The 22,738-nt window shown below is 40.1% G+C and overlaps 1 protein-coding gene across 2 annotated transcripts in view; it reads left to right on the forward strand.

The window, feature by feature from the left end:
- NRDC (nardilysin convertase) overlaps positions 1-22,738 on the forward strand; it is a 94,557-nt gene that overhangs the window by 23,446 nt on the left and 48,373 nt on the right. Inside the window, exons 2-3 of one of the 2 annotated variants that reach the window (XM_055254758.2) lie at positions 19,480-19,768; positions 22,372-22,505. In XM_055254758.2, the coding sequence (XP_055110733.1) occupies positions 19,480-19,768; positions 22,372-22,505 (423 nt within the window). The remainder of the gene's footprint in view (positions 1-19,479; positions 19,769-22,371; positions 22,506-22,738) is intronic. The other variant, XM_055254760.2, reaches the window with a different exon arrangement.

Genomic DNA, 22,738 nt, shown 5'->3' on the forward strand with positions numbered 1-22,738 from the left:
GCAACCTTAAATTTGCATTTCTAATGGGACAACTCTTAGGTGAAATAAGGTAGAAAATTTATATCTCAAAAGCACAACCTAAGACTTTAGGCGTACATATTGTACCATCATTTGCTCAAACCAAGGAAAAAATGGTGTGAGTAAAATTTTAGTTAAGATGTCCAGAAAAGCACCTTAAACAAAGGTTTGACTTATTACATAAATTTAAAACTATGGTAAAAGTTTCTAATATACACAGGAAGACACCCTTACAAATGGAGATTTCCTTTATAGATGTAAATTTCTTTTACAGAAGAGTTTCAGGATAGCCAGTTAAATGCCAGAAAGGTGTATTTTAGTTGGGTAGGTGGTTTATTTAACTTAGCTACTGTTTCTTAGCTAAAATTACTGAGTTCAGGGTAGATGGAGCCCATTGAGGAATAGGGCAAAGAAAGCATTACTCTGTGCTTGGACTCAGACTGGATAGATCTAAAAAAGAAGCAAGTCTGCTTTACCCACTGGTTTACATTTTATAAACATTTTATCCAGGATATCTTTATTTTCACCCTTGAGGCAGGATAGTATTTATGCCAAAAGTTTAGCAGATTTAATTTTTCTTGTCAATTATTCACCTGAGCTTCTTATTTGCCTTTTTTTTTTTTTTAAAGACAAGGTTTCCCTCTGTGTAATCACAAAGGCGCAATCACAGCTGATTTGCAGGCTTTACCTCCTGGGCTCAAGTGGATTTCCCACCTCAGCTTCCTGAGTAGCTGGAACTACAGGTGTGCACCACCACATCCAGCTGATTTTTAATTTTTTGTAGAGAGGAGATCTCACTATGTTGCATGCGCTTGTCTTGAACTGCTGTGCCCAAGCGGTCTTCCTGCTTTGATCTCCCAAAGTGCTGGGATTACAGGCACGAGCCACCACACCTGGCCTTATTTGCCTTTTATGAAGTCTTTTAATGAAGCAACAAAAATATTGAAATGTTTTTAGAAGCTTCTGCACATCAATAGGCATCCTTGAAGACTAATTCAGGAGCACTCATTTTCAAGTGCTGTGTTGTTCATTAGGAACGGTCCACTGTAATTTTAAGTTACAAAGATTTTGCCATTTCTGTAAGTAGTTACTACTTCTGGGCCCTAATATTTATACATTCTACCTTCTACCTGGAAGGTAGAATACTGTGTTCTTCACATACTAAGGATCCAATATTTCCCTTGAATCCTGGATTTGGTCCTCAGATCCCCTTGATCAATTTAGTTAATGATTTTTCCCTACCTAAGGGTACAAGAAAAAGAATGTAGAACACAAAAATCTCTGCAAATTTCTGAAGTCTGCACCCCCTGTAATATTACAATTTCTGCTAGTTTCTGCCTGATCCTGGACATCTGCGGCCTCTTAACTAAATCCAAGTCAGTTAATTATCAGATTCAATCCAATCATGGACCCAGTCCAGTTTCTGTTGTGACTTCCAAACCCTGTTTGGATCAGAAGTTTTCTCAAAACTCAGTTCCAAACACAAATCTGTGCAGCTTCAGAATCTCAGCGAGAACTTACCACGGTATCAGTTGCTTCCAGAAAGCAATGGACAAAGTGAGTCTGAGGGGTACCTTGCTTGGTCACTCCATGCTCCTGGGCATGACATCTATTGAAAACCTTAGACATATTAAATTTAACAGCGTTTAACTGAGCAAAGAATGATTCACAAATTGGGTAGCCCAGGAACCAGAATAGGTTCAGAGAGACTCTGGTGCAGTCCCATGATTGAAGATTTATGGACACAAAAAGGAAAGTGATGTACAGAAAAAAGCTGAGGTTCAGAAACAGCCAGATTTGTTACAGTTCGGGCATTTGGAGTATTTGAACATAGTTTGAACAGTTGGCTGCCTTTGATTGGCTGAAACTCGGTAATTAGCACAAAAGTAGGTTACGGTCTGTTTATACATCTAGTTAAGTTTCAGTTCACTGTGTAGAGAGAAACCTTTAGGCCAAACTTAAAATATGTAAGGAGGCAGCTTTAGGCTCGACTTAATTTAACAAATGTTATATATATTGGTTTTCATCCATTGTTCCTGGCTTGTAACTCCCATAGCCCTTGTTAAAGTCTTTTTGTTACAATGTTGGGTGTGTCAGGTCTCATGGGCAGGCCTCAGGAAATAGAATTTCTCAGACGTTCTCCTACCCATCTCTCATCTGCCCCAAGACAAGACCCTATAATCTTCCCTGCCTTTCTGATTGGGAGTTACAAGACCCTCCTCAGAGGGCATCCCACCCTATCCTTGGAGGAAGGAATGCTGATATTTTGAAATTTCCATAAAAACCCAGGAGGACTAGGTTCCAGGAGCTTCTGGATGGCTCAACACGTGGAGGTTCTTGGAGGGTGGCCTGCACAGGAAGGGCATAGAAGCCCTGTGCCCCTTCCCCCATACCTCACTCTGTGCATCTCTTTATCTGTAATATCCTTTACAATAAACCAGTAAATGTAAGTAAGTGTTTCCCAAAGTTCTGTGAGCCCTCCAGCAAATTAATCAAACCCAAAGAGGGGGTCGTGGGAACCCCAACTTGAAAGCTGGTAAGTCAGAAGTTCCAGAGGTCTGGACTTGAAACTGGTATGTTTGTTTGTTGGCAGGGCAGTCTTGGGGACTGAGCCCTCATCCTGGGGGATCTTATGCTATTTCCAGGTAGTGTTGGAGCTGATTTGGAGGACACCCAGTTGGTGTCCACTGAAGAATTAATTGCACAGATTTGGTCACAGAAGACTTTGGTTGATGACCATTGTAGTAGGAGAGAAAAAGAAAAGCAGTTTGAGAGTTTTTCCAAAACAAGTACCTAGAAATGAAATTACTGGATTAAAAGTATTCAGTTTACATTAAAAATAAAAATGGCTGTATTTCCCTACAAGAATGTGATAGCATTTGAGATACATCAGAAATGTGTGAGAATAATCTGTCCACTTATCAGCACTGGATAGCAATTGTTTTTATTTTTTGTTTAATTTGTTAGATGAAAAATATTTCATTGATTTAAGTTGATTATCTTTTATTTCTAGTGAGATTGTGCATGATTTTATTTGACATCTTGTGTTCTTGTAATGTGTGTAGTATATATTATTATCATTATTACTATTTTTTTTTTGAGACAGGGTCTCCATCTGTCGCCCATGCTGGAGTGCCATGGCGCAGTCTTGGCTCACTGCAACCTCTTTCTCCCTGGCTCAAGTGATCCTCCAGCCTCAGACACCTGAGTAGCTGGGATTACAGGCGTGCATCACCATACCCAGCTACTTTTTTTTTGTATTTTTTGTAGAGACAGGGTTTTGCCATGTTGGCCAGGCTGTATAGTACATATTTTTAAATTTTTTTTAATAGGGTTTTTTTTCTCTTAATGATTTGAAGGAACTCTTACATGTTATTAGTTTTTCCTCCCAGTATGCAATTTGCCATTTGATTTTGCTTATGATATTGTTTTATAAAAGCTTAAAATTAGTATACAGTGAAATCTTTTCTTTTTGTTTCTTTATAAGGGTCTGGATTTTTTATCTTGTTTGGTACAAATTTTCTTTACCCAAATATTATACCAATTTTTTTTCTTAAAAACATTCTTTCCTTTTAGCTCTGTTATAGAACTGAACTTGGGTCTGCTTGCGTGGCACAATACGGACATAACCACACTGAGGTTTTGCAGCAGTAGAAAGGAAGGCATTTATTTTCAGGATGCTACGCAAAGAGGACCAGGTAGCTAATGCTTAAATCCTGACCTCCCCGATGATTTGCAGTAAGGGTTTTTAAAGGCAGGGGTAAATTTCTGAATAGCAGAAGTTGAGGCAAAATCATAAACCATACATGGAGGGTTACACATTGATTTTGGCCTAAAAGGTTGGGATATCTTGAAGCAGCGGTGTATAGGTCATAGGTATAGTAGAAGATTTTCTGATTTGCAATTGGTTAAGGAGGCAAATCTTTGTCTAAAAATTTGAGATCAGCAGAAAAGAATGTTAGCACTGGCTCATGGGTATAACCTTCTCCAGGCTCCTCAGAAAGAAATTTAGAACAAAGAAGGGTAGTCAGAGTTCAGTCCCCAGTTCTTCTATATATGAGGTTGCTGTGCTGGCAGGTTCTTTTGGTGTGAGCCCAGGTTTCTGAAAAACAACTGGAAACATATGTTAACATGTTATCTTTAGTTTTTATAGGGAAGCAAACATTCTTGTGACTCAACTTCCTTGGCTATTTTTGTTGTTGTTGTTAGAGATGGGGTCTCGCTATGTTGCTCAGACTGGTCTTGAACTCCTGGCCTCAAGTGATCGTCCCACCTTGGCCTCCCAAAGAGTTGGGATTACAGGTGTCAGCCACCATGCTGGGCCAGCTTGGCCATTGTTACTATTACCTGCTTGTTTATCAAGTTGCACATTTATTTTTCAGGGCTAGCTAGGTGCCTGAAGTTTCCCTTGAAATAACTCAAGATTTTCCTTTTTTCTATGCTTGGGGTCCCTGCGTCATCTCAATTCCCCATCTTTTGTCACTCATCAATCTTGTGGGGTACGTGGGTGCAGACTGCTCTGCTTACTTCCTGTTGAATTGGGGCAAAGATTGAGGACTAGGATATGAGGATATTAAGTTTCTTTTATTTATTTGTTTATTTTTTTGAGATAGCGTCTTGCTCTGTCGCCCAGGCTGGAGTGCAGTGGCACGATCTCGGCTCACTGTAACCTCCGCCTCCTGGGTTCAAGTGATTCTTCTGCCTCAACCTCCCGAGTAGCTGGGACTACAGTTTCCTCATATTGGCCAGGCTGGTCTCAAACTCCTGACCTCATGATGCACCCACCTCGGCCTCCCAAAGTGCTGGGATTACAGGTGTGAGCCACTGCCCCCGGCCGAGGATAGTAAGTTTCTAGCACGGAATTCAAGGTATCCATGAGTCACAGGCATGGCACCATGGTGCCGAACTGTCATTATTTGTATTAGTCACTGCTGTATTACATTTTAACACACATTTGGTTATGATATAAAGCACAAGAAAAATTGAGATTGATATGCGTAAGTTTAGCAATCCAGAAAACATGGATTTTATTCCATGAGGAATCCAAGAAAATAAAGAAGAAAACCAGTCCTTAGGGACAGTCAGGGAGACCTGTTGTAACCAAGTGACTTGTTCTCTAATTTATCTTAGATGAGTTTCTACCTCAGCAGATTCATTTATATAAGTATAGCATGTGGGATTTGCAACCATACACACTCCTTCCTGCTTGGCTAAGATGTAATCTAAGGCTATCCTATTATCTAAGACACCTGAGCCAATGAATTAATTCTTTTCTGCTAGGCAGCTATTGCTGTTGAAGTTTCCTTAGCAAGAATTCCTAAAGTAAGAGATTTCTAATCATGTGCTCATAGGATGCCAATCCCCACCAAGGTAACAAAGTCCATCCAAAGAAATAACCCACCCCCATCTTTTTTGGGCAAGAATAGATTTGTGGATCCCAGAGTGAGTATGTGGACTTGTTTACTTTTAATGAGTTAATTTACTTGCAGCTAAGATAGGGCATTTCTGACATGTTTAGAGAGCAGACTTCTAAAGAGGGAGTAGGGCTCTTGCTCCTCTCAAGAGGCAAAATCAAGGTAAGCATTTTATATAGAGGCAGAGTCTCATTATTTCTGGCAGATCTGTTTGAGATAGCTTCAAGTGAAGGAACTTACAAAATAAAGGAATTCTTTTATATAATATTCGTTTTTTTTTTTTTGGAGACAGTCTCCCTCTGTCACCCAGGCTGGAGTGCTATGTCTTGGCTCACTGCAACCTCCGCCTCCTGGGTTCAAGCGATTCTCCTGCCTCAGCCTCCTGAGTAGCTGAGATTACAGGCGCATACCACCACATCTGGCTAATTTTTTTGTATTTTTAGTAGAGACGGGGTTTCACCATGTTGGTCAGGCTGGTCTCGAACTCCTGACACCATGATCTACCTGCCTCGGCCTTCCAAAGTGCTGGGATTACAGGCATGAGCCACTGCGCCTGGCCAAGAATTCTTTTATGTAATATTCTGAAAGGGGCCCTAAGAATATGACAATTGAAGGGACTTGAGTATTATTGTTCTATTAGCTGGGTTGGATGACATATCTACAGGTTACCTGTCTTTGTCAATGTCTCAGAAATTCTAATTATAAAATTGCCCTTTTAATTTGGGAGGATGAAAGTCCACAAGGAAGCATAACAGAAAGGCAATTATATTTATAGTTCACTGTGATCACCTGAAGTAATTAAGACCCCAGGACAGCACACAGAATTTGCTAAGCCAGTAGTAGAGAGAGAAAATAAGAAAAGTGGCTGGGCGTGGAGGCTCACATAAAAAACTGTAAAAAACTATAAACTATATAAAACTATAAAAAACCTATAAACTATATAAAACTATAAAAATATATATAGTTTAAACTGAAACTATATATAAAAACAAACTATATAAACTATATAGTTTAAAACTATATATGTAAACTATATAGTTTAAAACTACATAAACTATATAGTTTAAAACTACATAAACTATATAGTTTAAAACTATAAACTATATAAACTATATAGTTTAAAACTAGAAACTATATAAACTATATAGTTTAAAACTAGAAACTATATAAACTATATAGTTTAAAACTAGAAACTATATAAACTAGTTTAAAACTAGAAACTATATAAACTATATAGTTTAAAACTAGAAACTATAGTTTAAAACTAGAAACTATATGAACTATATAGTTTAAAACTAGAAACTATATGAACTATATAGTTTAAAACTAGAAACTATATGAACTATATAGTTTAAAACTAGAAACTATATGAACTATATAGTTTAAAACTAGAAACTATATGAACTATATAGTTTAAAACTAGAAACTATATGAACTATATAGTTTAAAACTAGAAACTATATGAACTATATAGTTTAAAACTAGAAACTATATGAACTATATAGTTTAAAACCAGAAACTATATGAACTATATAGTTTAGTTTAAACTATAAACTATATATAGTTTAAAACTATAAACTATATAAACTATATATATAGTTTAAAACTAGAAACTATATAAACTATATATATAGTTTAAAACTAGAAACTAAACTATATAGTTTTAAGGCCTCATTTACATGTTATATATAATTATGTATATATAGTTATACAGTTATATAATTTTATATACATAGTTATATATACATACACACACAAATATGGCCTAAATATTAGTTTTAATTAGACTTTTGACTATAGAGTTCTTAAAAAAATATCCTTTCAAATCTCTTATTATCAGATTTTTAGCTGGGACAAACAGTTGATATTTCTGGCTTTTGAACTCATTTTCACCCCAAAGATATTCTCCCCCACGAAACTAAGAAGGCTTAGCCAGGGTTATGACTTCAACAAGGACACATGAGGTCTCGAAAGAGGTGGAAAGCAGTTTTCACAAGATTCAGAGCTGCCCCAAAGACAGCTTAAAGAAAGGAAAATTTCGTCAGCCATAAATGGAGTACAGACCACATTTCTGTTTGGCCATATTCTCTAGAGCCTCAGTTTATCAGCTGACTATCCACACACAAAACCTGTACCAAAAAACATACCAAAAAACCTGTAGGCTGTGACCCGCACAGATGGAGGACAGGAAATCAAAAGCTGCCCATAGAAGGAAAAAGGAACAATAAATGGCAAAAGTCGCACAAATATCAAACCAAAAAAATGATGTGTTCCCTGGCTGGGAATTCAACCCAGGCAGCCTCAGTGCTTCACCACTGCTGTTCCTGGAGGGGATCTAAAGCAGGCAGTTTTGAGCTTGCAAAGGATTTTAACCTTGTTTTAGGTGAGATATTTGTTCTATAATTTAGTCAAGTGAATTCTCAAGGCTAGTCACGACACTATTAAAGTGTCCTTTGTAAAATTTGTTTAGAAAATAATTTTTTTTTGTAAAATCAATTGTTTAGAGAGATGCCTGAGATTATTTTAAAATTTAGGGGTCCAGTTTAAAGGTTCCCCTTTTCAGGCTTTTTTCTGGAGTCTAAAGAATATTGTGGCCAAGCACTACTGCAATAAAAAAAAAAATCTGTTTTTTTTTTTCCCTTGGGCCCACATCTAAAAATGGCCCAATTCTGCAGAATACACCCTAATGGGCTACAAAGGAAATAGAACTTGTGTTTCTCAAGTGAAACAAAACCCTGGCCAAGGCATTAAAGATTTGTCGCAAAACCTAGGTGACAAACTTTTTAATGCCTTGGCCAGGTGTTAAGTATTAAATAGATTTTCAAGCAAGCAAATCACAATCAATTTGTGATTTTTCAAGGTTTCAGTCTTCAGCTCTGTGGTATCTCCCACCAAGTGCATTCTGATGAAGTAGAGCCCAATACCTTGCTGAAGCAAGGCCGGATTTCCTGCTGAAAGGAAAAATACTATAGGGCTATCACACATCAACCCCCCACTTACCAAAAGACATCTTCTCAGGTGATTGTTTCTAATGCTGTGAAAGTAGAAGCACCACAGGCCAACGGTGTCTGATTGCCCGCCAAATACATGGATCTGTCCCTGAATAAAATAATTTAGGCAGCTGCTGGATTGGGCCCAAGGGTGGCTGCGGACAGGGACATGTGGTACAGATGAGGCACCCACTCTAGACTTTTGTCCCTTTTTGGTTGCCAGTGTTTAGAGAACCAAACCGGAGTTGGCTCAACCAGTGCAATAAGGCCGGATATCCATACCAAGATTTTGCAGTGGTAGAAAGGAAGGCATGGTGTTTATTTACAGGGTGTCAAGCAAGGAGGACCGGGTGACTAACCCTTAAATTCTGACCTCCCCTATGATTTGCAGGTAACAGTTTTTAAAGGCAGGGGTAAATTTCAGGATAGCAGACGAGTTCAGTCCCCAGTTCCTCCTTATTTGAGGTCTGTGTGCCCGCAGATCGTTTTGCTGGGAGTTCAGGTTTCTGAAAAACAACTGAAGAGACAGATGTTGAGATGTTATCTTTAGTTTCTGTAGGGAAGCAAACGTTCTCATGACTCTAACTTCCTTGGCTATTTTAAAGTTACTATTACTTGCTTATTAAGTTGCATGTTTACTTTCCAAGGCTAGTTAGGTGCCATAAATTTCTCTTGAAAGAACTCAAGATTTTCTTGTATTTCTATGCTTAGGGGCCCACAGGCCCTTAAGAGGTGTCCCTGTTCTGTTTCAGCTCTAAGTAATCTGGAATTTATATGTGTTGAAGGTAAGGTAGACATGGCTACATTAAGGTAGACATAGCTTACATTTTTTCTTCACTGGATGAATAGCCTATTGTTTCAGCATCATTTGTTGAGTTGTGCTAGTAAATGGCATTGTAACGGTATTATATACACTGCTCTGTTTTTAGAACCTCTTCTCTTTCATTGATCTGTTGGTGTTCCTGTTAGTAGTTTAGCTTCATTTCAGTCACCTTAAAAGTCTGTATTTTTATTTATTAAGTTTTTTTGTTGTTGTTGTTTTTGAGATACAGTCTCGCTGTTGCCCAGGCTGGAGTGCAGTGGTGCAATCTTGGCTCACTGCAACCTCCGCCTCCTGGGTTCAAGTGCAATCTTGGCTCACTGCAACCTCCGCCTCCTGGGTTCGAGTGATTCTTGTGCCTCAGCCTCCACAGTAGCTGGGATTACAGGCACGCACCACCAGCCTGGCTAATTTTTGTATTTTTAGTAGCCACAGGGTTTCGCCACGTTGGGCAGGCTGATGATGAACTCCTGGGCTCAAGTGATCTGCCTGCCTCAGCCTCCCAAAGTGCTGGGATTACAGGCGTAGGCCACTACACCCAGCCTAAAGTCTGTATTTTTATACCTGGTAAGGCAATTCCTTCCCCTTGTTCTTCCTTTCCTTTTCTTTTTTTTGAGACAGAGTCTCTCTCTGTCGCCCAGGCTGGAGTGCAATCTCGCGATCTCGGCTCACTGCAAGCTCTGCCTCCCATTCTCCTGCCTAAGCCTCCCGAGTAGCTGGGACTACAGGCGCCAGCCACCACGCCCGGCTAATTTTTTGTAGTTTTAGTAGAGACGGGGTTTCACTGTGTTAGCCAGGATGGTCTTGATCTCCTGACCTCGTGATCCGCCCGCCTCAGCCTCCCAAAGTGCTGGGATTACAGGCGTGAGCCACTGTGCGCAGCCATCTTTTTCAAAATATTCTTGGCGTTTTTGTGTGTTTTGGTCCACATGAATTTTAGAATCAGTATGTCAAGTTCCACAAAAAAATCTTGGTTTTTTTTTTTTTTTTTTTTTGATACGGAGTCTTGCTCTGTCGCCCAGGCTGTAGTGCAGTGGCGGGATCTCGGCTCACTGCAAGCTCCGCCTCCCGGGTTCAGGCCATTCTCCTGCCTGAGCCATTCTCCTGCCTCAGTCTCCCACGTAGCTGGGACTACAGGTGCCCACCACCATGCCCGGCTTTTGTATTTTTAGTAGAGACAGGGTTTCACTGTGTTAGCCAGGATGCTCTGGATCTCCAGACCTCATGATCCGCCCATCTTGGTCTCTCAGAGTGCTGGGATTACAGGTGTGAGCCACCGCGCTCGGCCCTTGTTGGTTTTTTTTATGGGAATTGCCTTGAATTTATAGATTAATTTGGGGGAAGAATTGGTATCTTTATAATATTGGATATTCCCACCGAGTAATATGGTATGACTGTTTAGTGAGGTCTTTTATTTCACCTGTAAAGTTTTCTAGTTTTCCTAACGTTGGCTGTTTAGTAGTATTGAAAAGAACATGTTCTAGTGTCATGCTACTTACAGTCAGTCCCTGCTAAGCCACAATAAGGTTGGGCAAATAACAGACCTTTTTTGTGCTTCAATTTCCTCATCCATAAAATGGGAATAACTCATTAGGATTATTGTGAAGGTTAACTGGGTTAAGACACACAAGTTAATACATTTAAAATGTGAGCTATTGTTATTAGGTATATTTATACATTTATAGTTTATATTGCTTTGGCCAAAGGGATTTTAAAAAAATCTTGCTTACCTTTGATGTATAGGAAAGCTACTGATTTTTGTTTATAGTTCTTTGATTTTGGCTACTTTGCTGAACTCTGTTTATTAGTAATAGTTTTTGGGTTTTGTTTTTGGTAATTCTCTTGCTTGTTCTAGGTAATAATATGTTTTGCAATGATTCGTTTTAGCTTTCAATATTTGTACCTCATTATTATTATTATTATTATTCTGAGAAGGAGTCTCGCTCCGTCACCCAGGCTGGAGTGCAGTGGCGCTATCTCGGCTCACTGCAAGCTCCGCCTCCCGGGTTCACGCCATTCTCCTGCCCCAGCCTCCTGAATAGCTGGGACTACAGGTGCCTGCCACCACACCTGGCTTTTTTATTTTTTTATATTTTTAGTAGAGACGGGGTTTCACTGTGTTAGCCAGGAAGGTCTTGATCTCCTGACCTCGTGATCGGCCTGCCTTGGCCTCTCAAAGTGCTGGGATTACAGGCGTGAGCCACCGCACCTGGCCATAATTATTTTTTATTTATGTACATTTTGCATCTTTTTTCATTAATAGGACCTCCAGTATAATATTGAATAGTAGTGACGATAAAGGACATTTTGTTCATGACTGTCTTAAAATGGATTTGATGTTGATGTCTTAAAATGGATTTGATGATTTATAGAAGTGATCCTCCATAAAGCTAAGGGCTTTATGTGTATGTTCTTAATTTGCTAAGGAGTTTTGTATTTTTACAAAATCATTTTTATTGTACAAATCATAAATGAGTATTTTTTATTACAAAATGAGAGGTGACAGCGTGCTGGCAGCCCTCGCAGCCCTTGCTCGCTCTTGGCGCCTTGGCCTCAGCGCCCACTCTGGCTGCGCTTGAGGAGCCCTTCAGCCCTCCACTGCACTGTGGGAGCCCCTTCGTGTGATGGCCGATGCCGGAGCCGGCTCCCTCAGCCTGTGGGGAGGTGTGGAGCGAGAGGCATGGGCGGGAACCAGGGTTGCCTGTGGCGCTTGTGGGCCAGCTAGAGTTCCGGGTGGGCGTGGGCTTGGCGGGCCCCACAATTGGAGCCACTGGCCGGCCCTGCCGCCGGGGCAGTGAGGGGCTTAGCACCCAGGCCAGCAGCTGCGCTAGGTCCCCCAGCAGTGCTGGCCCACCGGCACTGTGCTTGATTTCTTGCCGGGCCTTAGCTGCCTCCCCGCAGGGCAGGGCTGGGGACCTACAGCCAGCCATGCCTGAGCCCCTGCCCCGCCCTCCATTCTCCACCCCGTCCGTGGGCTCCTGCTCCACCGCGCCGGGTCCGGACTACCCGAGGGCTGAAGAGTACAGGCGGAAGGCTGGACTAGCAGGTAGCTCCACCTGCAGCCCTGGTGGGGGATCCACTGGGTGAAGCCAGCTGGGCCCCTGAGTCTAGTGGAGACTTGGAGAACCTTTATGTCTAGCTGGGGGATTGCGAGTACACCAATCAGCACTCTGTGTCTAGCTCGGGGTTTGTGAATACACTAATCAGCACCCTTTGTCTAGCTCAGGGTTTATGAATGCACCAGTCAGCACTGTGTGTCTAGCTCAAGGTTTGTAAATGCACCAATCTACGCTCTGTGTCTAGCTGATCTGGTGGGGACTTGGAGAACCTTTATGTTGAGCTAAGGGATTGTGAATGCACCAATTGGCACTCTGTGTCTAGCTCAAGGTTTGTGAATGCACCAATCAGCACTCTGTGTCTAGCTCAGGGATTGTAAATGCACCAATCAGCACCCTGTCAAAACAGACCAATCAGCTCTCTGTAAAACAGACCAATTGGCTCTCTGTAAAATGGACCAATCAGCAGGATGTGGGTGGGTCCAGATAAGAAAATAAAAGCAGGCTGCCCAAGCCAGCAGTGGCAACCAGCTCTGGTCCCCTTCCACACCCTGGATGGTTTGCTCTTTAGCTGTTTGCGCTAAATCTTGCCGCTCACTCTTTGGGTCCACAGTGTTTATGAGCTGTAACACTCACTGCGAAGGTCTGCAGCTTCACTGCTGAAGCCAGCTAGGCCACCGGGAGGAAAAAACTCTGAACATGTCAAAACATCAGAAGGAACAAACTCCGGACATGCCACTTTTAAGAACTGTGACACTCACTGCAAGGGTCGGTGGCTTCATTCTTGAAGTCAGTGAGACCAAGAACCCACCAATTCCAGACACAAAAAGATTGAAAAAGTTTAAGAATTATAAAGTGTCGCCTGGGTGCAGTGGCTCAAGCCTGTAATTCCTGTACTTTGGGAGGCCGAGGCGGTTGGATCACTTGAGGTCAGGAATTCGAGACCAGCCTGGCCAACATGGTGAAAACCCCCTCTCTATTAAAAATACAGAAATTAACCAGGTGCGGTGGTGCGTGCCTGTGGTCCCAGCTTTTGGGGAGCCTAACGCAGGAGAATCACTTTGAACCTGGGAAGTGGAGGTTGCAGTGAGCCGAGACGGCACCACTGCACTCCAACCTGGGCGACAGAGTGAGGCCTGGTCTCAAAAAAAAAAAAAAAAAGAATTATAAAGTATAAAAGATCTTTGTACCTCTCTTTACTTTTTCTCCTTTCCCCGGATATACGTTACCATTATATTTGGTTTGTATACTTTTCTATTGTTGTACCTTTATATGCATTTAATGTATACATGTCTTACACATAGCTTTCATTTTTTTTTAAACTAGGTGTTAGATTTTGTCTCATATTTTGTTTAAGTAGATATTAAGTACCTCCTATGTATCAGGTCCCCTCCAGGCATTAACATTCTTTTATTGGCCGGGCGCGGTGGCTCACGCCTATAATCCCAGCACTTTGGGAGGCCGAGGTGGGCGGATCACGAGGTCAGGAGATCGAGACCATCCTGGCTAACACGGTGAAACTCCGTCTCTACTAAAAATATAAAAAGTTAGCCGGGCGCGGCGGCGGGCGCCGGTAGTCTCAGCTTCTCGAGAAGCTGAGGCAGGAGGATGGCGTGAACCCGGGAGGCGGAGCTTGCAGTGAGCCGAGATAGCGCCACTGCAGTCGGGCCTGGGTGAAGGAGTGAGACTCTGTCTCAAAACAAAACAAAACAATACAAAAAAAAAATTCTTTTGTTTATTCAACATCTGTTTCTTAAATGTTCGGTATATATATATGCCTGGTGTTGTCTCAGGATATAACTGTGAAGGAAAGAAAAGCTCTCTACTGAGAGACAGCATTCTAATGGTGCAGGCAGAAAATAAAATCAAGTAATGATAAATGGTGCAAAGAAGGTTAAAGCAGGATGAAAGAGAATAGAAATGGGTGAAAGAGCTGTTTTAGATAGTGTGGTCAGAGAAGGCATTTCTGAAAAGGGGACATTTCTTTTCTTTTCTTTCTTTTTTTTCTTGAGACGGAGTCTCGCTCTGTCGCCCAGGCTGGAGTGCAGTGGTGCAATCCTGGCTTACTGCAACCTCGGCCTCCCGGGTTCAAGTGATTCTCCTGCTTCAGTCTCCTGAGTAGCTGGGACTACAGGCGCGTGCCATCACACAAGCTAATATTTGTATTCTTAGTAGAGTCGGGGTTTTGCCATTGTTGGCCAGGCTGGTCTGTAACTCCTGACCTCAAGTGATCTGCCTGCCTTGGCCTTCCGAAGTGCTGGGATTACAGGTGTGAGCCACTGCGCCCGGGCCAAAAGGGGACATTTCATGAAAGACTTGGAAGAGGTAGAGCAGTCAGACAAATACTTTATCTGGGTCAAGAGCCCCTAAGGCCAACGGAACAGCAAGCACAAAGGCCCTGGACTGAGAGTGTTGGCAGTGTTTAGGAAACAACAATAAAGTCATTTGGTCAGAGCAAACAGAGTGAAGGAAGAGTAGTGGGAAAGAAGGTTGTAGAGGTAAACGGGAACGAGATTATGTTGAGCATTGTATAGGCCATGGTAAGGATTTTGGATTTTAAGTATGATGGGAAGCCAGTGATGAATTTTGAAAAGGGAAATCGCCTTGTATTAGTTTGCTAAGGCTGGCATAACAAAATAACAAAGACAGAGTAGCTTAAGTAACAGCTATGGGGTCTAGAAATTCAAGATCAAGCTGTCAGCCTATTTGGTTTCTTTTCTTCCTCCCTCCCTCCCTCCCTCCCTTCCTTCCTTCCTTCCTTCCTTCCTTCCTTCCTTCCTTCCTTCCTTCCTTCCTTCCTTCGGAGTCTTGCTCTGTTGCCCAGGCTGGAGTGCAGTGGCGTGATCTCGCCTCACTGCAGCCTTTGCTGCCCAGGTTCAAGCAATTCTCCTGCCTCAGCCTACTGAGTAGCTGAGACTACAGGCACGCGCCGCCATGCCTGGCTAATTTTTTTGTATTTTTAGTAGAGTCGGGGTTTCACCACATTGGCCAGGATGGTCTTGATCTCCTGACTTCATGATCCGTCCGCTTCGGCCCTATTTGATTTCTTCTCAGGCCTTTCTGGCTTGCGATTGGTCTTCTCCTTGGTATCTCCTCACATGGTCTTTTCTCTGTGTGCACACATATCTGGTGTACCATTGTGTTTCCAAATTTCTTCATTTTATAAGGATACCATTCAGATTGGATTCAGACCTACTCTAGAGGCCGGATGTTTAGCTTAATTACCTCTTTAAAGGCCCTGTCTCTAAATACAATCACATCCTGAGGTAGTAGGGTTTAGGGATTCAACATAGGATTTTGGGGGAACACATTTCAGCCCATAGCAGGGCCCATTTGCTTTACTTAGCCTGCTGAGAATTGACTTGAGGTGTGTTGGGGCGTGGGGAGATGGTGGTGGTGGAGGCGAGTATAGCCAGGGTATTGAGGTTAGAATGGAAACAGAGAGTTAGGAGGACATTAGACATGATGGCAACATGCTCTAAGGAAATACCTGTGGAGTTGATGAGAAGTTATCAGAATTGTGATTTATTTTGAAAGTAGAATGCGTAGGATTATTTTGATAGTAGATTTTTAGATTTTTTCTGTTGTTTATTTATGAAAACTTTAAGCTGAAAAAAAAAATGCACCTTACAAGGACCAAGTAAAGTTCCCCTTCCCTGGCTTTTTTTTTTTTTTTCCCAACCTGAGTTGATATCTGATACAGATATTGGGACTACCTCAAACTCTGCTTCTCTATGATTCTGCATCTCTGAGATTCATCTTAGAATTTATTTCTGGACAGATTGTTCATATTCTTGGAAAATAGCTCTTGGATTTTAACTTGTCCTGCTGTTGGGTTGTGTAAGGGAGGAAAATAAATTTTTTCAACCCTCATAAGTTATTATTTGGAATGGTCCCCTGTAACAAAAGAAAAACAAATATAAGTTTGTTAACATGTATAATTCACAAATACATGGGAGATACTCAGAGAATGAGTTGGCTTTTAATTCTAGTATCTTCAACAAATGTTTAGCAAAGTGTCAAGACAAAGAAAAAGGACTTTGAGTCTGTAGGGGCAGCAGCTTGTGGAAAGGCAAATAATGGCAGGCAAAGCATAGTTAGTAAACTTGTTAATGTGAATTCCTTTGGTGTTGTATCCAGACCAATACAGGTGTAAAGTTGTATTTGGTGGTTAACTTGTGTTCTTCCACAGTAAAAAGGGGGTGGGTTTTTTTTTTTTAACCTTTTTGTCTTTGGAGTAAATTTATGTCGTCCTGCTTTTAGGCAAGTGGAGGGCAGAGAGCTTTCCTGCATCTGCTTTTTAATTGCCTTCAGTTCAACAGTCCTTATGCCAAGGAGGCATATTTTGAGGTGGCATATTGCTGTCTCCTGCAGTTGACTATTTGGCACAGAAGTACATGGCCTGACTAGCCAAGTTATTATAGAATGAAGACCTTTACAGCTTCTTTGGAAGTGGTGAATGACAAATCCAAAACTCCTCAATTTAAAAACTAGGATCTACTTCTGGTGGTCTCGAACATTTTAATCCCTCTGTATCCTTACATGTTGCCCTGCCCTCCCACCCCAACAAGTAGTTAGCTTTTTTTTTTTTTCTTTGAGACAGGTTTTTGCTCTGTTGCCCAGGCTGGAGTGCAGTGGCATGAACGTGGCTCACTGCAACTTCTACCTCCTGGGCTTAAGCCATCCTCCCACCTCAGCCTCTGGAGTAGCTGGGACCATAGATGCACCATGCCTAGCTAATTTTTGTATTTTTTTGTAGAGATGGGGTTTTGCCATGTTACCCAGGCTGATCTTGAACTCCTGGACTCCAGCGATCTACCTGCCTCGGCTTCCCAAAGTGCGGGGATTACAGGTGCAAGCCACTGTGCCCTGCTCTGTTTTGCATTTTGTGTTTATCATTCCTTTGCTTAAAAAAAGTTTGATCACATATATATATGTATACCTAAATAATACACTGTTTACTTTTGCTCGTTTTTTGGCATTATATGAATGGTACTCATGTATTTTTTCATGATTTGCTTTTTTCGCTCATGTTTTTAAGATTAACTTAAGATTAACCACTGTCGTAGTTTGCTGAATTCTGTATTTCCCTGTGTTACAATATTCCACTGTGAAGAAAATTTTCATTATATGAATATACCACAGGTTTTTTATTCTGCTGTCAGTAGACTTGGATTGCTTCCAGTTTAAATAATTGAGCTTATTGCCCTGAGGCTCTCTTTGCTCTTATTTATTGATCTGAAGCTTAGACTTTTTCTAGGGTTTCCTGGGAAGAACCAATATCTTACTACATGTTTATAGGTCTGTGGTTTTCTCTGCTGTTTTCTCCATTAATCCGATCAAATTTGCATGTCTTATAATGATTTCTAAAAATTTGTGATCTAACAGTGTCCTTTCCTGTTTTCTGTCTGTCATGATTTTATTTTCACAAACGAAAAAAAAACATTTTTTCTATCACTTAAATGTGATTATTTTTTATTATTTATTTATTATTTTTTGAGACAGGGTCTCATTTTTCGCCCAGACTGGAGTGAAGTGGCCCGATCTGGGCTCACTGCAGCCTGGACCTCCTGGGCTCAAATCATCCTCCCACCTCAGCCTCCTAAGTAGATGGGACTACAGGCGCATGCCACTATGCCTGGCTAATTTTTTGTATTTTTTGTAGAAATGAGGTTTCGCTACATTGCCCGCTGGTCTTGAACTCCTGAGCTCTAAATGTGATTATTTTATATGGAAAGTAGATAAATCCCAGTGTTCAGTCTTCCATCTTAGGCCAAAGGTTCTCTTCCTTGTCTTTCTTTGCATGTTATTCTTAGTTTTTGCTTGACTTTTTATCTTCAGGGATTTACTTAAGTGTACCTTGTCTTAGACGCCTTCCCTGACTGCTTCTTTCTTACATTCTGTGTTTATCTCTGTCATTCTGGATTATACTGGCTCATCTCATTATTAGACAGTGAATGCCTAATGGTGAGGAATTTTGTTTTTACCCTTTTTATCCTTAATGCAACATGGTATCTGATATGTAAAGGGTGCTAAATAAATGTTTATTGAATAAATACATGAAAAAATTAGTGTAAATGGGGCTGGATGCGGTGGCTCATGCCTGTAGTCCCAGCACTTTGCAGGGCCAAGGTGGGTGGATTGCTTGAGCCCAGGAGTTCAAGACCAGCTTGGGTAACACGGCAAAACCCTGTCTCTAAAAAAATACAAAAATTAGCCAGGTATGGTGGCCTATGCCTGTGATCCCAGCTACGCTGGAGACTGAGGTGGGAGGATTGCCTGAGCCCAGGTGGTAGAGGCTGCAGTGAGCTGAGATCGTGCCACTGCACTCTAGCCTACACAACAGAGTGAGACCTTGTCTCAAAAAAAAAGGAAAAAAAAAAAAAAGAATTAGTGTAAATGGGAGTGGTCTGTAATAGATACCTAGTCATCAAACTGGCACAGTAGTTTTGCAGATAAGAATCAGGAGCTTGAGATGATGGCACATGCCTGTGATCCCAGCCACTCAGGAGGCTGAGGTGAGTTGCTTGAGCCCAAGAGTTTAAGATCAGCCTGGGCAGTAAAGCAAACTCTGTCTCAAAAAAAGCAGAATAATCTTCCTGCGGGGCTACCAGTCTGTGGGGGATTTCATTTTCATAGAGATGTAACCACTTTTTAGTTCATAAAGGCAGCTTTGGAGACTGATATGTCAAATATTTTATAGAAAAGAAAATCAACAGTTTAATTTTGTGTGATTTTGCTTTAATATTAAGCTGACATGACTGCTGTGTATATTGAGGGATACAATTTATCTTAGGCTAAGTCTTCTGGTATGATAGAATGTTTAAATACTTACAAACTGAGAAATAGGGGAGGCCGAGTGGTGAGTTGTATTTCTTTAACTACTAAAATGTGTTTTTTGAATAGGTAAATATATTTATGTAGTTCAAAATTTAAAAATACAAACAGCGTATATTATGAAGTGTTCTTACCTTCATTTCCCTCCAGCTGTTCAAAAACTGATTAGCTTTTGGGGTTACCTCTCCAGAGCAACCAATTTTATTAGTTTACAAATAGTGTTAGTTGTGTGTGTGTGTGTTTGTACTTGGATTCTTTTTTTAAAATTCTGCTAAGCTGATTACTTGTATGGGTGTAAAGAACAGCTGAATCAAAATGTGTGTGTTTTTTTTTTTTTCCCCCAGATACATCAAATTACAGAATGGCTTGCAGGCACTTTTGATTTCAGACCTAAGTAATATGGAAGGTAAAACAGGAAATACAACAGATGATGAAGAAGAAGAGGAGGTGGAGGAGGAAGAAGAAGATGATGATGAAGATTCTGGAGCTGAAATAGAAGATGATGATGAAGAGGGTTTTGATGATGAAGATGAGTTTGATGATGAACATGATGATGATCTTGATACTGAGGATAATGAATTGGAAGAATTAGAAGAGAGGGCAGAAGCTAGAAAAAAAACTACTGAAAAACAGGTGCGAGTCATGTCTGTTTTCTTCTAATTTGGGAATTCTTTGGGTAACTTCTAAACTCAAGCTTTATTTCTTAATGGCAAAAAGGAAGTATATAGTTATCTTTTGGTCTTCAGTAAAGGTCTATTCTGTATCAGGATTACATTTTGAAAACATTTTGCTCCAATTATAAAAGTAATAAATGCTCACTATATAAACTAATGGAATATAAAGAAAACAAAAATACAAAAATCACCCATAGCTATGTCTCTCAGAGGTAATCAACACTCAGAGGTATTTGAATTTATGTGTATTTGTATACATTATATATTTTAAAAACAAATACTGGTAGATGAGGAGCTGCAGAATTCTTAGCCTGGATTAGAGAAGTAAGAGTATGTTATCCTTGGTGAGACTGGAAAAAGAAGAAGAAAATGGGGCTAGTGTGAAACCTTTACATGGGCCTAGGGCTCTAAGAGTTATTGTATGGGTAGCTTCTATATAGATAATTAGATAATTGAGTTTGATTTAGCTCTTTATATGGGAAAGCAAAGGTCTGGACAAATAAGTACTTTGGAAGAGTTGAAATAGAAACTGGGCAGTTAAGCTTATTTAATATGTAACAACAATCAGTGGATAGATAAATAAGGCTTGATAGGGAGAATTTCTTAATATCTTTTGAAGAATACCCCCATTTTTGTAGTAGGGAGTACCCAGAGGATAATTTTCGGAGCCAGTACAGTGGAATTGACCAGCAAAAGTTGGTTAAAGCTAGTTTCTTGAATACTGATAATATATTCAACATGGTACAGTCTACATACAAAGAGGCCGAGATGGGCAGATCACTTGAGTCCAGGAGTTCTGAGACTAGCCTAGGTAATGTGGTGAAACCCTGTCTCTCTAAAACATTAAAAAAAAATTAGCTGGGTGTGGTGGCACATGCCTGTGGTCCCAGCTACTTGAGAGGCTGAAGATGGGAGGATCACCTGAGCCCAGGGAGGTTGAGGTTGCAGTGAGCCTTGATTACACCACTGCACTCCGCCCTGGCTAACAGAGTGAGACTTTGTCTCAAAAAAAAAAAAGAAAAAGGAAAAAAGTGGTCACCTTAAAGATGGGAAGAGTTGAGATATAAGTAGTAGATATGATTTAATAGTCATTCTTCTTGGAAAAAATTATTTTTTTAAAAAGAAAGGTTGTACCAGTTTTTTACTAAGTTGTTGGATTGAGTAATATTTTTAAGAAGCTTTTTGCTGTTTGCTACTCAGATTATTAGTGATCCTGTTTTTGGGTAGCATGATAGATCAAGTATTAAATAGTTTTAACTTGGAAAGCTGTAGAGATGAACATCAAAACACTGGGGGAAAAAAAAGGTATATATATGTCACTTGATAGTCTGTATGCTAAGGTCTCTATGAACAGATTGGAAATTAATAGATTCACTTTTAACTTAAAATAGATCTCATAATTCCAAATAGAGCATTAATAGGAAGAAATTATAAAAGTCACAAAATGAAAAGAACACTGACAGTCAGGAAACCTGGGTTCTACTTCTGGCTCTGTTCCTTTCTTTCTGCATGATTTCAGGTGTTTTCATTTTCTTTCTTTTTTTTCTCAGTTTTAAAACAAGAATATAAAATTCTGAGGCCTATTTTAGCTCTAAGCCTGACCATGTTATAACTTCTTAACTGAATACTTCTTATCTATACATTTTTTTCTATATCTTTCCATCTATCTATAAGTAGCTTTTCCCATGATCTGACTTCTTTATATTTCCTATTAACTGACAAAGCATTTTGAAACAATTAAAAATTGTTTTGACAGCCATTTTAATGTCAAAACATTATAAAATACTTTAGATTTATACAGGAATTGTGAACACCTTTGACAAATGAACATGTCTGTTCAGCCTTTTTGGTACCCCTTTTTATTTTGCTTAGGTAGATCAAATTCTAAGTTGATCTTTTCTAGCAGCAGGGTCGGAGTCTAGTGATCGTTTTTAAAATGGCTTAGACGCTACCTTTCTTTTCTGAGAACTCAGTGTGATATAATCCTTATAAGATATTGACAGCTAATTTTATGGATTATCCTACTGGGACAGTGGAACCTAAGTAGTTTGAAGACGAGATCAAATTGTTTTGATTCAGAAGCGATGGGTTCACTAGTGAAAGGAAAGATCCCAGGATCGTAAGTGGTAAATGTTTATATTTGTTGAATAACTTTCTGAAAAAAGGAAATATAGTAGATTAGCTTTGGTAAGAGGTGGCTTAAGAGTGGTTTTATGATCTAGTTTTTATTTGAAAAATGTGTGAACCTTGTTTAAGGTAAATGTGAGAATTATTAAAGGAATTGAGAAGAAAGATATTTGATCGTTTTTTGGATAACATTTACCTAATTAAGAAGTTAACTACTTTTCTGAGGCATCTTTTTTATCCCTCTCCATTTTCCTCCTCCCAAAAGAAGTTGTTCTTGATTTTAAAAGTTTGATAAATTAACAAGGTTGAAATTTAAATATGATATACATTGAATTAAGATTTGTTCAGGGCTTTCTTAATTCAATTCTCAAGTATGAATTTCTCAGGTATGAATTTTTTAGGTAGAAAATTCTCAAGTATGAATTTCTTTTCTAGCAATTGCAGAGCCTGTTTTTGCTGTGGTCAAAGCTGACTGATAGACTGTGGTTTAAGTTAACTTATTCAAAAATGTCTTCAACCCTGCTGGTCGAGACAAGAAATCTTTATGGGGTAGTTGGAGCTGAAAGCAGGTTAGGCACCTATTAAAACATCACAGAGCAGGTTAGATTGTGGTTTGAAGAACTGGATATTCCCCAATGTTTTAACTGAGTTTATGTGCCTAAGTCTTCAAAATGGGGTTTATAGTATCAAGTGAGGCTGTTTGGTTCTTCTGAAAACACACTTTCATTTTCTGAGACATGGCTAGACTTTATGCCAGGTACATGCTATTTTTGAAAAGCTCTTTTTTTTTAAGAAGTTAACT

This window comes from Symphalangus syndactylus, chromosome 12, assembly GCF_028878055.3.
Source record: "Symphalangus syndactylus isolate Jambi chromosome 12, NHGRI_mSymSyn1-v2.1_pri, whole genome shotgun sequence".
Taxonomy (NCBI): Eukaryota; Metazoa; Chordata; class Mammalia; order Primates; family Hylobatidae; genus Symphalangus; species Symphalangus syndactylus.